We start from the raw sequence: 14901 nt of genomic DNA, 5'->3' as shown, positions 1-14901 counted from the left end.
AAACATAGAAAAAAAAACTTACCAACCACAGACTTTTGAATTAACTAAGGTCATGAAATGAATATATTGTAAATACTAATGGACCAAACATAGACATAAAGGAAAAAGGGGAAAAAAAGGAGACCTTTTGCGAGAAAGGAAAGGTTTTAATGATGCTGTAAACACATTTTATTCCATTATTACAAAAACTGCAGTTGTACTGTACCATAATCCTTAAAAACATTAAATGCAAACAATTTCACATTAAATATTACTATCTAAGCTGAAACCTTTCAGTGTACAAATCACAATTCCAACATTAAAACCTGCAGAAATAGTGAAAGTGCTCTAAAATGGGTGGAGAGTAAAGTTAGCATGCAAAATCAAATGTCTTTAACCATAAATGTACAAAAACTAGCAAATAATCTCAAATCAGTGAGATTATATCAAACGATATCAAATCAATGGTTCAAAAAGCAGATTTAATTTATTATGTTTTTTTATGATTGCCATGGCGATTAAAAAAGGCTATTGGTTAAAGATCAAAAGGCATATTATTGAATGTGTGGACAGACCTGCATACAGTGTGTGTGTGTGTGTGTGTGTGAAGGGACAAAGACAGAAGATAGGTAGCTAGAGATAACAATAATTTAGCCTCTCAGAAGATTAGTGAGTATGTGTGAGAGAAAAAGAGAGTTCATTCAAAGAAAGATCTATAAAAAGCCCTGTGAGATGCATCATGATTCATCGATCTTGGGAGGTCAGGGTCCCTTCAGCACACTCCAGGAGCTTCCGGATTTCATGTCTATTTCATGACAATATTCAGGAGTCTGCTTTGTGAGCCTGACCATGACTGGCTAGGTGAAGTTTGTGTGTGTGTGCTGAATATAAAAGAGGAAAATTGTGCTTTTTGCTCCTACATCCATCCATAGCTGCAACACAGACACACGCAATAAGAAACAGCAAGTTTTATCATCCCAAAATGCAGAACCAAAAGTTTATGTGAACCAATAAGAGCTCCAAATGCATGGTTCAGCGAGAAAGCACACTGAATGCTGATTAACGAAGATGAAGCTGTAAACAAGTGATCACTATTACGTTCTCATTTTGTCCCTAATGTTTATTTCACAAAGCTCCCAGCTTCGACCATAAAGCCTAAAGGCCTGTTCACACTAAGACCAATGTGAATACATGTCAAGAAATGTTCAAATAATCACAAAAACTGCCTATAGACAATCTCTGATAGTCCCACAGCTACTCAGTGTAAACGTATACCATATACCTACATTTCTCTAAAGCCCAGACCTACTGTCCAGCGTCATGGGTTGTTTTGTTAAATGTGTTTGTACATTTTTATTGTGGCTTGTACTATTATAAATAAAATATTCACAAACCAAATATTTTAACAAACCAAACGAATCAGTCTGATGCCAAATTTGTGTTATTCTCTGAAATGCAAATGCTTAAAAAGCCTTCAAAAATAACAGATCATCATAGTATAATATGGTTTTTACATCTGACCTGGGATTTGATTTTGGCATGCAAAATGCATTTAGTTTATTTTTTATTTGATTGTTTTGGGGAATAGACCTTAAAGCTTCACCAGAGGACGAAGCCCAATCATTTTTCTAAGCACAACTATAACCCCAGCTCCAGCTTCAAACATGGCAACATGTTCATTTGAAATCTGATTTCCTTTCAGCTGGATCATGTGTGTTTTAGATATCTGCTTATAACAGCCTCCCCAAAACGACACCTTCTCTAGGCCGTGCTTCTCCACGGAGGATTTCCAGAAATCCCAGCTTTGTCAGAAATTCCATCCGTAATCCATCTGTAGGCTGGACCTCGCAAAATACACCCTGTGAACCTGAGGAAGAAAGAGAAATGAAATACTCAAGGCTAATCTTGATGACACTATCAGCCAGTCTGGAAACAGTCTAGTTCACCGTTAGCTTTAAGGGCCGTTAGCAGGGCTGTGAGGAGGCTACGACTGACGCTACAATCCACCAGCTCAGGAAGAGCCTCGAGCCTGAGCTGAGATGGGAAATGATACAGCAGGGAGTCTGGATAGTCCTGTTCTTCGTGGAAATACAACAGCATCTCCTAGAGGTTTGGAGGAGAAAGTGTCAGGATTAGATGTTACTATAATGCACCATTTTAAAAGTACTGTATAATAAGTGTGCTTGTGTGTTTAGCTTTAACTCTTACCTTTGTTGCAGTATGTCCACTCGCTCCATGGGGGCGTGAAGGATATTTGTCCCTCATAGCAGGTAGCCAGGAGGCCTGACATCTTTTGGCAAAGGAGCGGACATCCAGAATACCCACAGCGCAACCACATACACCCAGTTCATCCTCCAGAACCAGGCTGTACTCTGGGCACAAGGCCAGAGACGCACCCAGACACCTGAAACACAAACACACACCAGAATGAGGCTGATATTTCTCATATACCTCATGACTGCAAAACAACAAGGAAATGCATATAATATGCTTGAGAGCTTTTCTTGCCTGTCCCCAATGAAATCTGGATGGGAGATGGCAGCATCCTGGCTCCCTTTACCCCTCTGATGCAACTGACGCACCATTCGGTACAGCTCCACCTAGAGTTGTGGGGAAAAAAACAAAGAGAATAGTCAGAAATGTGTAATGAGATTGAGTCAAGTGGTTACCAAGTGTGCTCGAGTCACCTTGTCTTTTTGCTGGAATGGCCGTATATTATAAAGTCGAGAGGTGGGGAACAGAGGGGGAGGGTGACTGAACAACTCACTGCTGGTCCCCACAGGCAGAAGCATCTGATTCACACCAACACCAGACACAGACAAAACAAGAGCAAGACAGGAAAAGATCAAGGAAGACTGTGAAAAACTGCAAAAAATCAGTCTGATCCTTTAACCTAATCTAATCTAATTTGTAACTGAAGCATTAATTATATTATTCTTACCTGCACCTCTCCAGATAGTCCTCCTTTAAACACCCATGGCTCCGCCTCCACACCATGGAGCTCCGCCCCCGAAGAAGCCCCACACCCTGTGAACAATTCCAAACATCAATCCACTGCAGGAACCAGTAGGTTTAAACAAATCATTTTGTGTTGCTTAACTGTGAACACATTCAAATGTGTCATATTTCAGGTGGTTACAAGACGTTTAATGTGTTGATTTTTAGATGCACCATATATTTGATGAACGATATTTGAACATACTACTGTTTGAATGCACTACTGTTCAAAAGCTTGGAGTTGGTAATTTTTTTCATTATTTCTGAATTGGTCACTAAGGCTGCATTTATTTGATATAAAATAAAAACAGCAATATTGTGAAACATTATTACAAAAATGTCTTTTTTTTAATCTTCAAATCTAATTTATCCCTGTGATTGCAAAGCTATGATATGCTCATTTATGCTCAGTTATGCTGCTTAAGCACTTTGTGGAAACTGTAATATTTGTTTTCCAAAACTCTTAATTGAATAGAATGTTGAATAGAAATAATGTTTTGCAACAATTTTGCTAAATATATCTTTTTTTTTTTACTTACTTAAACCAGTCATTTGAAAAGAAGTGTACACTAACATGAAACCAGAACATGGTTCATTTCTGAACATTTCTACATTTCTCTCTTTTCTTCACACAAAGCTAGTATAGACTTTAGAAAACTAAATATGCAGAAATGAATACGCTACAGTGTATAGGATGTATGCATGTTTGACACTCACAGTGGAAGCAGTTCTTCCAGGAGCCTAGTGGAGAACCTTCACTCAGTATACGTCCCTCTGTGAAAAGGAAATATGCTTGTGAGAAGATGGGAGATGGGTTTCTCACTTTTTATTTATCACATGAGGGGAAAAGGCCTACATGACGGGAAAATATCATCAAGATCAAATCATCCCTACTGTCTCTTTCACCTAGCCAGCAGATGAAAGCCTTGGCCACCAGCAGGGTGTTTCTCAAGTCCCAGATGTAAGGGTAAAGGTCGTAGAGAACAGCCCTATTGATGCTGTTCACAACAGCACCGTGAAGTAAAGCCACATCATCACACGCAGCCAGGAAACGGCCTGCACGGTCACGCCATTCCTCTACCTGAGAGAGCACAAATAATGAACAAAAACCTCAACCAAATACCACTTTCATGATGAATCATTACTAAAATCTCAATATCATCAACTTTATTATAAACATATCAAATGACAAGTTAATTAATAGTGAATATTTTTTTTTTAAAGGATCTTTTCACCTTCTGTGGTGAGGCCTTCTTGCCATTGCCATTGACACTGACGCAGTGACAGTTGGCTTTGAGCCAGGTAAGGTCCTGCAGCAGTTTCTGAGCAGGTGGTCCATGTTCATGAGGCAGGTAGTACAGGCCTACAAGCAACTGGACCTGGGCCTCGCTGAGAGGAACCTTCCCAGAACACAATCCCCTTCTAGAGATCTTTTCATGGCTGAAGCTCCTGGAGACCTGGTTCTCCCCAGCTTTCAGATCCTGGCTCATAAGAGGATCTGCTGGGATTTCATCGCTAGCGAGTGCCCCTGTGCTCCGGGAAGAGGTTATGGGACATTTAGGCTGGGCTCCACGTTGATTGTCTGAGCTATCGGAGGACTTTGATTTAACAGAGAGCGTTAAGGGCTTGAGGTCTGTTGGCCTCACTTGACGACCTAAAAGAAACAGTGAGTAATGTCAGCACTTACAGATCTTTGTGACAATAATCAGTTAATAATCAATAGAAACTAGCTGAAATAAAATAAGTTTAAGTACCATAATAAGTGAAAATAAAACAGAAATTAAAGCTTAAAAGAAATACATATGTATATATATATATATATATATATATATATTTTTTTTTTTTTTTTTTTTTTATACAACTAATAAAATACAAAATCACATAACAATAGTAAAACTGAAATTTTAAAATATAAAAAAAATAAATGCTAGTTACAAATATGACTAATTACTATAAATAGCACTAAAATGTTAATAAAAGAATAAAATGTTAATAAAAATGTTTTCAGTCATTGTTCAATTTTATGACTTAACAAATAAAAATGAAAATATATTACAAATAAATAAAGTTTTGTTTTGTTTTTTAAATAGATGTTTCGGGATGCTTTACCAGGCTGCAGAGGAAGGCTGAGCTCCTTCATCCAGTCTTGCAAGGCCGATGACAACGCTCTATCCACACTATAGGCCTCTTCATCACCTACAGAGGTTACACTAGGTCAGCAAGGGGCAGAATATTTAATACTCCTATTGAGTGCTACTGTATGTTTGTTCATTCAATGTTTAAACGCTCTACGTTTTTACATTCATTAATTTATAGCAGCAGATGCTTTTATACAAAACAACTTACATTCCATTCAAGATCCGCATTTTATCAGATTTTGCATGCCCTGGGAATCAATCTCATAATCTTAACATAACTACAGCCATACTACAACATATAAGCCTCTCTATCCTCCATTCTGCTCTCACCTTTCCCCTCCTCCTTTCCTTCTTTATACCAGCTTCCCAGGGTATGCAGAGGGATGAAATTTGCTTCAAATTCGCAGTTTGGATTTAGCAGCAGACCTCTCAGATGGGCCTTGAGTCCAGGGGGGCGGCCCTTAAAAGGCCCAAGGAAGACACGTCGGGAGTCATAATCATTAGCATGAAGGTTGTCCCAAATAAGGGGTGGCCTTCGAAGCACCGACTGGACCTCAGCTAGTGATTCAGGACTCAGTTCCCGTGATATCACCTTATTTCCTGTAGGAGAATGATGTGATCAAATATGTGAATGTTAGAAGTGTGGTTTCTGTTACAAACTGACACTCATTGAGTATGCATCATCACACTGAGAACGTCTCTCACCGGTCCAGATGACAGAGATGCCAGGGAGAAGATCCTCCCCAACTTTCAGAAGGTAGAGAGACTTTGACACACTAGGAGTGCACAGAGAACTACAGTACTCTAGAGAGAAAACACAGTACTGTTTCAGGGAAAGAAGGAGTGAACAATGTAAGAAAAAGGCACAGAGGATGAGGTTTTAAGATGGGAAGAGCGGTGTCAGATCATTCAAAATGTGAATTCATTTAAACAGATTTAGAGAACTTTACCATTATAGCATTACGTCACTTGCTCACCAATGGATGCTATGGAGTGAATGGGTGCCGTCAGAATGAGAGTCCAAACAGCTGATAAAAGCATCACAAAAATACACAAGTAATCTGCCTAACTCCAGTCCATCAAATAATGTCTTTTAAAGTAAAAGCTGTGTGTTTTAATTAAATAAATCCTTCAATAAGGCATTTTTAACTTTAAATCATTGCTTTCTCGAGTCTAGTCTGAAAATTGGAGAGAAATATTCACAGATCAAGAACTGCTCTGAAACAAAAACACTACAAAACTGTTCTTAGCATATATGTTAGTGAATTTTGATGTAAAAGGACAAAGTATAGATTATGGATATTTTGGCCAAAAGCTATAGGTTAAAGTTATATGCCTCAATGAATTATTTGTTTCTTACAAACACACAGGTTTTACTTTACAAGATGTTAATTGATGGATTGGACTCAACTGATGTAATGCTAAAGGTCTCCAAATCTTATGAAAAAACTAACTCTTGTACATCTTGGATAGCCTGAGGGTTAATACATCTTAAGCAACTTTTAATATTAGCTTGAACTACTCCTTCAAGGTAACATTAAGTAAATGTGCCACCTTATTAAACTGAATTTTGCTCTGTAATGAACTAAGCTTGACATATGTATGTATTAGCTTGCCAGTGGGACAGAATAGGAAGACAGGTGGTTCCCCCAGGAAACGGAAGATCTCATTGGCCACGGTAACCTGGGCGTGAGCAAATGAGGAAAAGGCCTCTGTATCTGACTGGCACATGGAGTGATCGATGTCATCAAACAGGAGGGCAAAAGCCTGACAGCCCAGGTCTGACACCTAGTGGAGAAATAGTGGCAATGATGAACTAACACATATTAGTCAAATAGAACAACAGTGTAAATGTGTCTTTCATCACAAGAAAGCAAAATAAAATTGAGAGGGAGATGAAGCGATTTTGCTTACTTGTCTGAGTTTACGTTTAAGCAGTGTGAGGTCACAAGAGCTGGAGAAGACAATGTCCTGACCCGGAGAAAGAGCGTATACAAATGTCAAACCCCTCGACTCTGCCTCACACACCAAAGCTTTCAACTGAGCTGGAGACCGTGACAGAAAGATGGAGAGAGAATGAAAACGTGAAAGGTTTTCAGGTGTGATACGGCCACAATGGTGCCACAAATACCATACTAGAATCACACTACTTTCTGTTATACTGAATGCAGGCAAAAATGTATCTTTTTATATAGGTAATTATCTGAAAAAGGCATTTGGGTTAAGATATGAAAATCTAACACAGCTGCAGCTCACATCAATAACTGTAAGGGCATATGATGGCAAAATACAATTTAATACCATTATGTTTGTATAATAATGTGATTTTGTTGCAATTTAGGAATCTTATTCTTAGAAATACATTAACAATCTCTGCTAAGACGACCAACCATTTATATTCTGATTGCTCAGATTATGTTTTCTAGATATGAATATTTTGGGGGCAGTAATAATAAAAAATAATTAAAGCCTTTAGCTGGAAAAAAAAGGATGAAATTAAAATAGACAGATTAAATAAACACCTTAACCCAGTGTTTCTATATACTGTAATCTGAAATATATATGAATATTTTGTATAAATAAATACACTTACCCTCTTCGTCTGCTGAATAAACCTCCCTCCACAGTAACCTGTGTTTCAGATCATCTTTAGGACCATACAGATATGTGTTCAAACTCCACATCTGCATCCTGAAAGGGTGCATTAAGAGACAAATCATTTCAGAATTTCAAATAGATTTTCAATCATGTTTTGAGAATATTGTGTAAGAAGAGCACAAGGCACAGCAGGGAGAAAGAGAGGAAGAAAATAGAGACATTTATTGATCTTGCATCATTAATAATATAAGGGGTCGCATTTCCTGCAGGGAAGGAGTGTGAGTTTAACAACAGCAAAGGGTCGATTCCTCTGCAGAGGAAAAAAGTGAATGGTCTGCCCATCTATGAATTCAACCTTTTTATGAACAGAACCAGTTTATCTGCAGTGTGATATTTGAGTGTTGTTCTTAATATAATGTATATTAATATAGTATATAATTTTGGTGGCAATGGCAATAGCCTCTAAATAAATATTAAATGAAGATCATGATTTCTGCATAAAATGTGCACTATTACCAATACAGAGATTTAACTTGAACTTTCAAGTCCCATGGGAACTTCTGTGATGTAAAGGTCTCAATAAAACATTAAGAAATCTTAAGAACTTTTTGCCATGCTTTTGCAATTAAAATAAAAAATGGCTTTAAGATTTTATTGCTTCATCCATGCCCCAGATTATTTAATTCTTTAAACCCAAATCTTAAAATGCCAAATCATAAATAAAATATTAAATTTTTACAATCTACATAATGAGTGAAGTAATAATTTTGCAATTGTCCCTTTAAATATATCAAAAGTTATTATATCTGGTAACCAACATGCCAGTGATATTATTCAACATTATTCTACATAATGTAGAATCAAGTTGTACATTTGCCGAAATTATTGTAAAAAATATTATTTAATTCAACTTTGCAAACTGGCACATGATGTTTAGCCTATAAACTGTTGGACATTGCTAGTGGACATTACATAAACTAGTGATGAAAGTGTTATTTTCTAAAACTCAATAAGACAAGTACTCTGATCTGTAAAATGACTGTTTCAGAGGATGGGTTTCTTCCAGATTAGCATCTTAATCAAGATTTCAGACAAAAACCGAGTTAACTATAGATGAAATATTACATCGTTGCCTACCACAGAATGAGTGTGTCTGTGTGTGTCTCAGGAGAAAAGCAGACTCTCTAAATAGATTGAGGCTAGTGCTTGTCTAAAATATTAAAGAACCTCCCCAAAGGTTAACCTCAAGCAAGCATGTGCAAACTCACTCACCCACACACATACACAAAGCTAATTTTGGGTCGCTCCCTCTCCAACCTATTTAAAATGCTAATGCACAGACAGAATTTATCATTCACTCTTTCTCTCCCACTTCCTTTTTCTCCTCCTTCTCTCCCTTCATCTACTGCATCAGCACAATCGCTTCACTCTCACTCGAGCGTGTAAAAGTTCTCATTCTCTTTCTTTCGCCTGCACTATTAATCTTTTCATCCAGGGTTGAGTTTGGACCAGTGCCTCTTTCACTTGTGTGTGTGGGTGGGATACTCTCTCGCTTCTCTCCTTTCTTCCTGTGCAGATGGATTCCCACACACTTTAGTTTCTGTCATGTCCAAGCCATTGTACATTAATGTAAATTCTACTGATTTGGACATCACAACCAAAGGCATTAATCAGAACAGGCTATATAGATATACAAATCAGTAATATTTCACATAGTGTGTATGCCATATACCATGTGTTTAATGAATGGGAATCGCAATCTTTTTTCAAGTTTAAAGGGGGGGTGAAATGCTCGTTTTCACTCAATATCCTGTTAATCTTGAGTACCTATAGAGTAGTACTGCATCCTTCATAACTCCAAAAAGTCTTTAGTTTTATTATATTTATAAGAGAAAGATAGTCGGTACCGATTTTTCCCGGAAAAACATGACCAGCTGGAGGCGTGACGTGTGGGCGGAGCTAAAGAATCACGAGCGTGAGTAGGCTTTTGCGTTGAGAGCGTTTGGAAGCTGTGACATTACCGTGAGGAAAAAAACATCCAAAACAAACCATGGCTAACAGTCAGATTCAGCGTATATTTATGATCCAGAATCAGATCCAGAGGCTGAAATTTAACAAGAGCAGCATCTGCAACAACGTCTGGTATGTACTGAAACTGTATATATTTGCTTAGCGGTTTTGGAAAATGACTAAGTTCCACTTTATGTCGTCTTTTTTTTTTTTTTTTTTTTAAGGTGTGCATGTGGAAAGTGTAGTTTGATGACAACATCGCATGTTGTTTACTTGATGTGCTTACGCGCCGATAGCTAAGTTAACAACACAGATATTTGAAGCCGTTTTACTCACCGCCTGCGGTTCCAACTCACGATCGTGACCCTTTTTTGTTGGGATTGCATCATCCTTAAGAAATAAACGATACGCAAATCCGGCGTCAAACTGGCCCTTGTTTGTAAAACAAGCATCTTCGAAATGCAGGGAACAAACAAAAACACTTGCACAACTCCATTGATGCTCTGTAAAAATAAACTCCATCCACTGGTCCCTTAATGCTGGGTTTTTTTTGGTAATCTGTGCAGGGTTGTCTTGCCCTGGCAACCAAAAACACACTTCTTCTGTGACATTTCGCGACGCTCTCACTCTGATCAGTGAATGCTTGTGCTCTCTCAGTGCTCTGCTCTACGGGAGCGCGCGCGCTCTTCCGGCAGAAGTGCCCTTAGGACCCATATAAGGAAATTCCGCTCCATCTAACGTCACACAGAGCCATACTCGAAAAAAACTTTCCGAAACTTGTGACAAACCGGAAGGAGTATTTTTGGAACAAAAATACTCCTTCAAACGTACAACTTAATTTTTGAAACTTTGTCCATGTTTAGTATGGGAATCCAACTCTTTAACAGTGTAAAAAACTCAGTATGCATGAAATAGCATTTCACCCCCCCTTTAAGAAAATCTGCTTTACCAAACTTAAAGGAAGGAAAATAGTTAATGCCAGCTCACTGAGTAAAGTGTGAGCTTGTTCATTAGTGCTGCAGCAAGAGAGAGAAAAACTGCTTTCTGACAGAATGGGAGCAAGAACTCTATACGGGACAGCAGCTAATACTTGTTTTAAGTGTTGATGTGTTGCTGTCCCCTACAGGAAGACTTCCTAGGTTAATCAGCTTGGCCAACAGCTTCATTTTTGTTGGAAACCATATTGGCAACCAGCTAGACCAGCACTAAATCAGGCTGAACCATAATGAAAAGATGGTGTTTTCAGCAGAGATACCTCAAAAAGTTAACCCCAAGACGAACATTTTCAGGATATTTAAAGTGAAGTGAAATTCAGCCAAGTATGGTGACCCATACTCAGAATTCGTGCTCTGCATTTAAATCATCCAAAGTGCACACACAGCAGTGAACACACACACACTGTGAACACACACCTGGAGCAGTGGGCAGCCATTTATGCTGCGGCACCCGGGGAGCAGTTAGGGGTTTAGTGCCTTGCTCAAGGGCACCTAAGTCGTGGTAAAGTCACCGGCCCAAGACTCGAACCCACAACCTTAGTGTTAGGAGTTGTCTAACCACTAGGCCACGACTTCCCATTTACTCACCATCCATCCAAGATGTTTGTTCATCGAAACAGATTTGGAGAAATTTAACACTGCATCACTTGCTCACAAGTGGATCCTTTGTAGTGAATGGGTGCCATGAGAATGAAAGTACAAACAGATAATAAAAACAACATTCCATCCATCAATTAACATCTAAAACACCCTAATGATTGATTTATGTATTACAAATATGGAGCTGTGTGGATTACCAATGTGATGCTTTTATCAGCTTTTGGACTCTCATTCTTATGGCACACATTCACTATAATGGTAAATTTCTCTAATTCTTTTCCAATAAAGAAACAAACTCATTCAGATATATTGAGGGTGAGCACATTTTCAGCAAAATGTCATTTTAGGATGAACTATTCCTTTAAGAATATAGCAAATAATAATAATACATTCTCTCTTTTCTTCTACTTCACCCATGCTCTGATTCGAAATGGACTTGCCACTGACTTCACCATGGCTAATGTATGAAGAAGTGTGAAACTGGCTCAGTGGAGTCATGCTGGCTCCAGTGTCCAGTCATTAGTCATAAAAAGCCATTTGTCTCTCTGCCTACACGACTTTACACCTCTGCACCGCACCAGCTGCTCTGTGCTGCCCCCCATACTGCTATGATGCCACCATGTTGATCCAAATAAATATCCCATTTTACATTACACAAATGCAGATATATAATATTTGGTGTCCCTGATATACAATGCATATAAAGTTAAATCCCGTCATCCCATCCCATACTTACCACTGAAATAGCACCTTCCTTTGTTCCATTGACCAGGGTCTCCCATAGAAACCTAAAGAGTACAATATACAGATAAATCACACCTTTAACACATGCAGACACACACGTGATTTGTTCTCCATTTATACAAGGCAGAATTTCATAACCATCACACAAAGCTTCAATATTTCGGTTCTTTTCTGCCTCCTCTTCACTGCAACCCACTCAAAACAGACGGATTTTGGGCAGACTGTTATTATGGGCTTGGAGCTTTCATGCTATACTGGACCAGTTATGTAATAACAGTCAGGGCCATCGCTAGGGGTGGACACTGGGAAGCACCGCAGGATTATATGTAGCCAAGCAAAGCTTTGTTTGAGGCACTCTGTAACAAATAAACTAAATATGAAGACTGCCATGGCACTACTTGAATTCACTCTGAATACTTTATGGCTGGTCATTTCACAAGTTGGTCACGTGGACTCTTTCCGTCTAATACTTGGCCAGAATAAGCTTAAATGAGAAAAATTTTTTGAAGCAAGCACAGACTTTTTGCTGCAACATTGTGCACTGTTTGATGGTTTGCTTGTGCAGAAAACATTTAAAATAATTAGTAAAATATTTAGATACACAGAATTCATGTAATTCATGAAGTTAAATATTTATGTGTAAATGAATATATATTTAATATTTATTAAATTATTGTAGCAATTATAAAATTTGGCACTGACAAGTGTTTGGGACCGCACATCATTACGCTGCTCTAGCATTCTAGGATTAGATTTTGCTGCATTAGGAAATACAGCGGTTGGTTATTATTTATTATTCATGCTGCCAGCCATTCTGATGGAAAAACAAACCACGCATATATTCATGCTTGATTTGCTTCAGTAATTATGAATATAGCATGACTGGTTACTGGTATGTGAACAACAACAAACCAATAATTTGTATAGAATACATTTATATAGAAAGATGTTGTATGGAATGTATGGCTCTGGCCATCAGAATGAAAAATTCTATTTAGAAACTCAGTGTATCTTTTATTTTACAGCAGTCTGGCTTTATTAATGTGATTATTCAAGTCAAGACAAGTCTATTTTATTTGTATAGTGCTTTTCAGTATATAAATAAGATGCAGTTGAAATCTCATATTGTCTCATGACGTCTGAAACTTAAACTTCACAACTGGGGAGTACGACTGAAATTGGATGTTCTACATTCATCATCTTTTCACTGTAACATGACAAACCAGCATCTGTTGCAGCTCTTCACTGTTACTAACTACAATTTTTGCAGTTATAGTTATATCAGTAATGGATTACAATTTGTCATTAATCTACCCACCTCTGGCAGTGATTTGTCAAGGCAAGTGCACAGAAAAAAAAACATGACCTTAATGTTAATGATATCTTAATATCATCATACTTTATAGTTGTACTTAGCAAATTACAGTTGGGTAATAATAAAGTTTACATTCTGCAACAGTCCAAATTTGCTGTATAGTATATATCACTTGATGTATTTATGTATGTATGCAGATATAGCTGGATATACTTAGATATCTAACTTTATATAGAAAGCTGGGTGATACTATTGTTCACAATTTGTAATGATATAAATGACGACATAGATTTGTTACATAGTATATATCCCTTTATTTTTTAGATCACAAAGTGTGTCTCCTCTCTTCTTTCCCACATATTCTAGATATTCATGCCAGTGTGGTCCTAAAGTTTGCAGCTGTGGAACAGATGTGGGTCAGTAAGAAAAAGCTACTGGAATCCAGCAGGGTGACATTTCCACAGGAGAAAAAAAGACAAATCACCCACTGAGCCAATAATGTGACACTGAGCTGCAAACAAGAGTAAGGGACCAATTAGGAGATATGCACAACATACCTGTGTGTGCACAGGGGACGGAAATGTGTGTGTAACTGAAAGTGTGTGTGTGCGTGTGTGTGTGTTATGGTCTCTGGCCAGCTGCTTCCTATCACAGTCCAGTATAAATATGGAAATAAATACCCAGGATGCTCCACGGCGCCTTAATAAGATGAATTGCCCTACTAGCCCATAAATTAGAAAATTGGCTATTTTAGAGGCTAAGTATATGTGTCTTTAAAGCTTGGCGCTTGTTTTTTTTTTTCCCGTAAATAATTTGAGTAAATAACGGTTTGACAATACATTACCGCACTAAATCACGTTAGACGTGACATTTAACGGATAAATCTCATGTATCTCTTTGGTCGTATCTATGGCTCCCACCCAAGCACCAAGATAAATGATGTTTCTTAAACTTACCCTCAACAACACCGCATAAAAACTCGTGTGGCCCCTCCATCATCGCTGTGATTGTCTGTCGGGATGCTCAGGATGCGGATTCTTCAGTCTCTCCGCGCCTTGTCATCCGGACTGAAGTCTTCAGCCGCGCATCCTCTCCTCCGACACACACTGAGCATGCGAGCTGAAGCGGCAAGGCATGAAGATGAGAGAAGAAATGCGTTTATTATTGCTGTTATGCGTTGTTTTCTAGTAATCAAACATTGGCAAACTGACAAACGTGGACGTTTCTCGTCTCTGTCAGCTCGGTTCTGCCTCCTCCCGTCTATTCGCTCAAAGCACTCTACGCGATGTTGCCAGATCACACAAGAACAAACAAGCAACCTTGGAGTCGATTAAAAAAAAACAAAAAAGTAAAAAGTCTAAAATAAGCAAGAGCTACTTAATTTAGCTTAAAATAATCATACAAAATCACTGAATCACTGGTTAAGTGAAATATAATTGGCAAAAATGTTAAAATGATGAATTTTCAATGAGTAGCTATGTCGTAGCTATATACAGATAAAATAAAAATATTTCACATCTGACCC

At 38.1% G+C, this 14901-nt stretch overlaps 1 protein-coding gene across 3 annotated transcripts; it reads right to left on the bottom strand.

The window, feature by feature from the left end:
* Nucleotides 1–125: 125 nt before the first annotated feature.
* LOC113105718 (protein O-GlcNAcase) lies at nt 126–14670 on the bottom strand. 3 transcript variants are annotated; one of them, XM_026266967.1, is made up of 18 exons: nt 14588–14670; nt 14333–14495; nt 12054–12105; nt 7708–7805; nt 7029–7159; nt 6731–6902; nt 5820–5918; nt 5445–5714; nt 5086–5172; nt 4212–4630; nt 3871–4057; nt 3694–3750; nt 2921–3006; nt 2667–2771; nt 2488–2579; nt 2188–2383; nt 1926–2082; nt 126–1846 (listed from the first exon to the last, which is right to left on the bottom strand). In XM_026266967.1, exons 2-18 carry the CDS (start codon nt 14373–14375, stop codon nt 1710–1712), a joined length of 2388 nt encoding a protein of 795 aa, XP_026122752.1. In that variant the 5' UTR covers nt 14376–14495; nt 14588–14670; the 3' UTR covers nt 126–1709. The 3 variants fall into 3 exon arrangements, with proteins under 3 accessions (XP_026122752.1, XP_026122751.1, XP_026122754.1); XM_026266966.1 differs by having other exon boundaries at nt 14333–14655; XM_026266969.1 differs by having other exon boundaries at nt 3883–4057; nt 14333–14655.
* Nucleotides 14671–14901: the final 231 nt, after the last annotated feature.

This window comes from Carassius auratus, chromosome 7 (assembly GCF_003368295.1).
Source record: "Carassius auratus strain Wakin chromosome 7, ASM336829v1, whole genome shotgun sequence".
In the NCBI taxonomy this organism is placed as follows: Eukaryota; Metazoa; Chordata; class Actinopteri; order Cypriniformes; family Cyprinidae; genus Carassius; species Carassius auratus.
Note: the sequence above shows the minus strand (reverse complement) of the source record. Positions and strands in the feature narration are given on the sequence as shown.

Excerpts from the sequence above, each read along its gene's own strand:
- LOC113105718 (XM_026266967.1), bottom strand. The coding sequence starts at position 14,375 with ATGATGGAGGGGCCACACGAGTTTTTATGCGGTGTTGTTGAGG. Across the intron at positions 12,106-14,332 it reads TTTATGCGGTGTTGTTGAGG|GTTTCTATGGGAGACCCTGG; the intron begins GTAAGTTTAAGA and ends TGTACTCTTTAG. Across the intron at positions 3,007-3,693 it reads CTGGAAGAACTGCTTCCACT|GGTGTGGGGCTTCTTCGGGG; the intron begins GTGAGTGTCAAA and ends AATTGTTCACAG.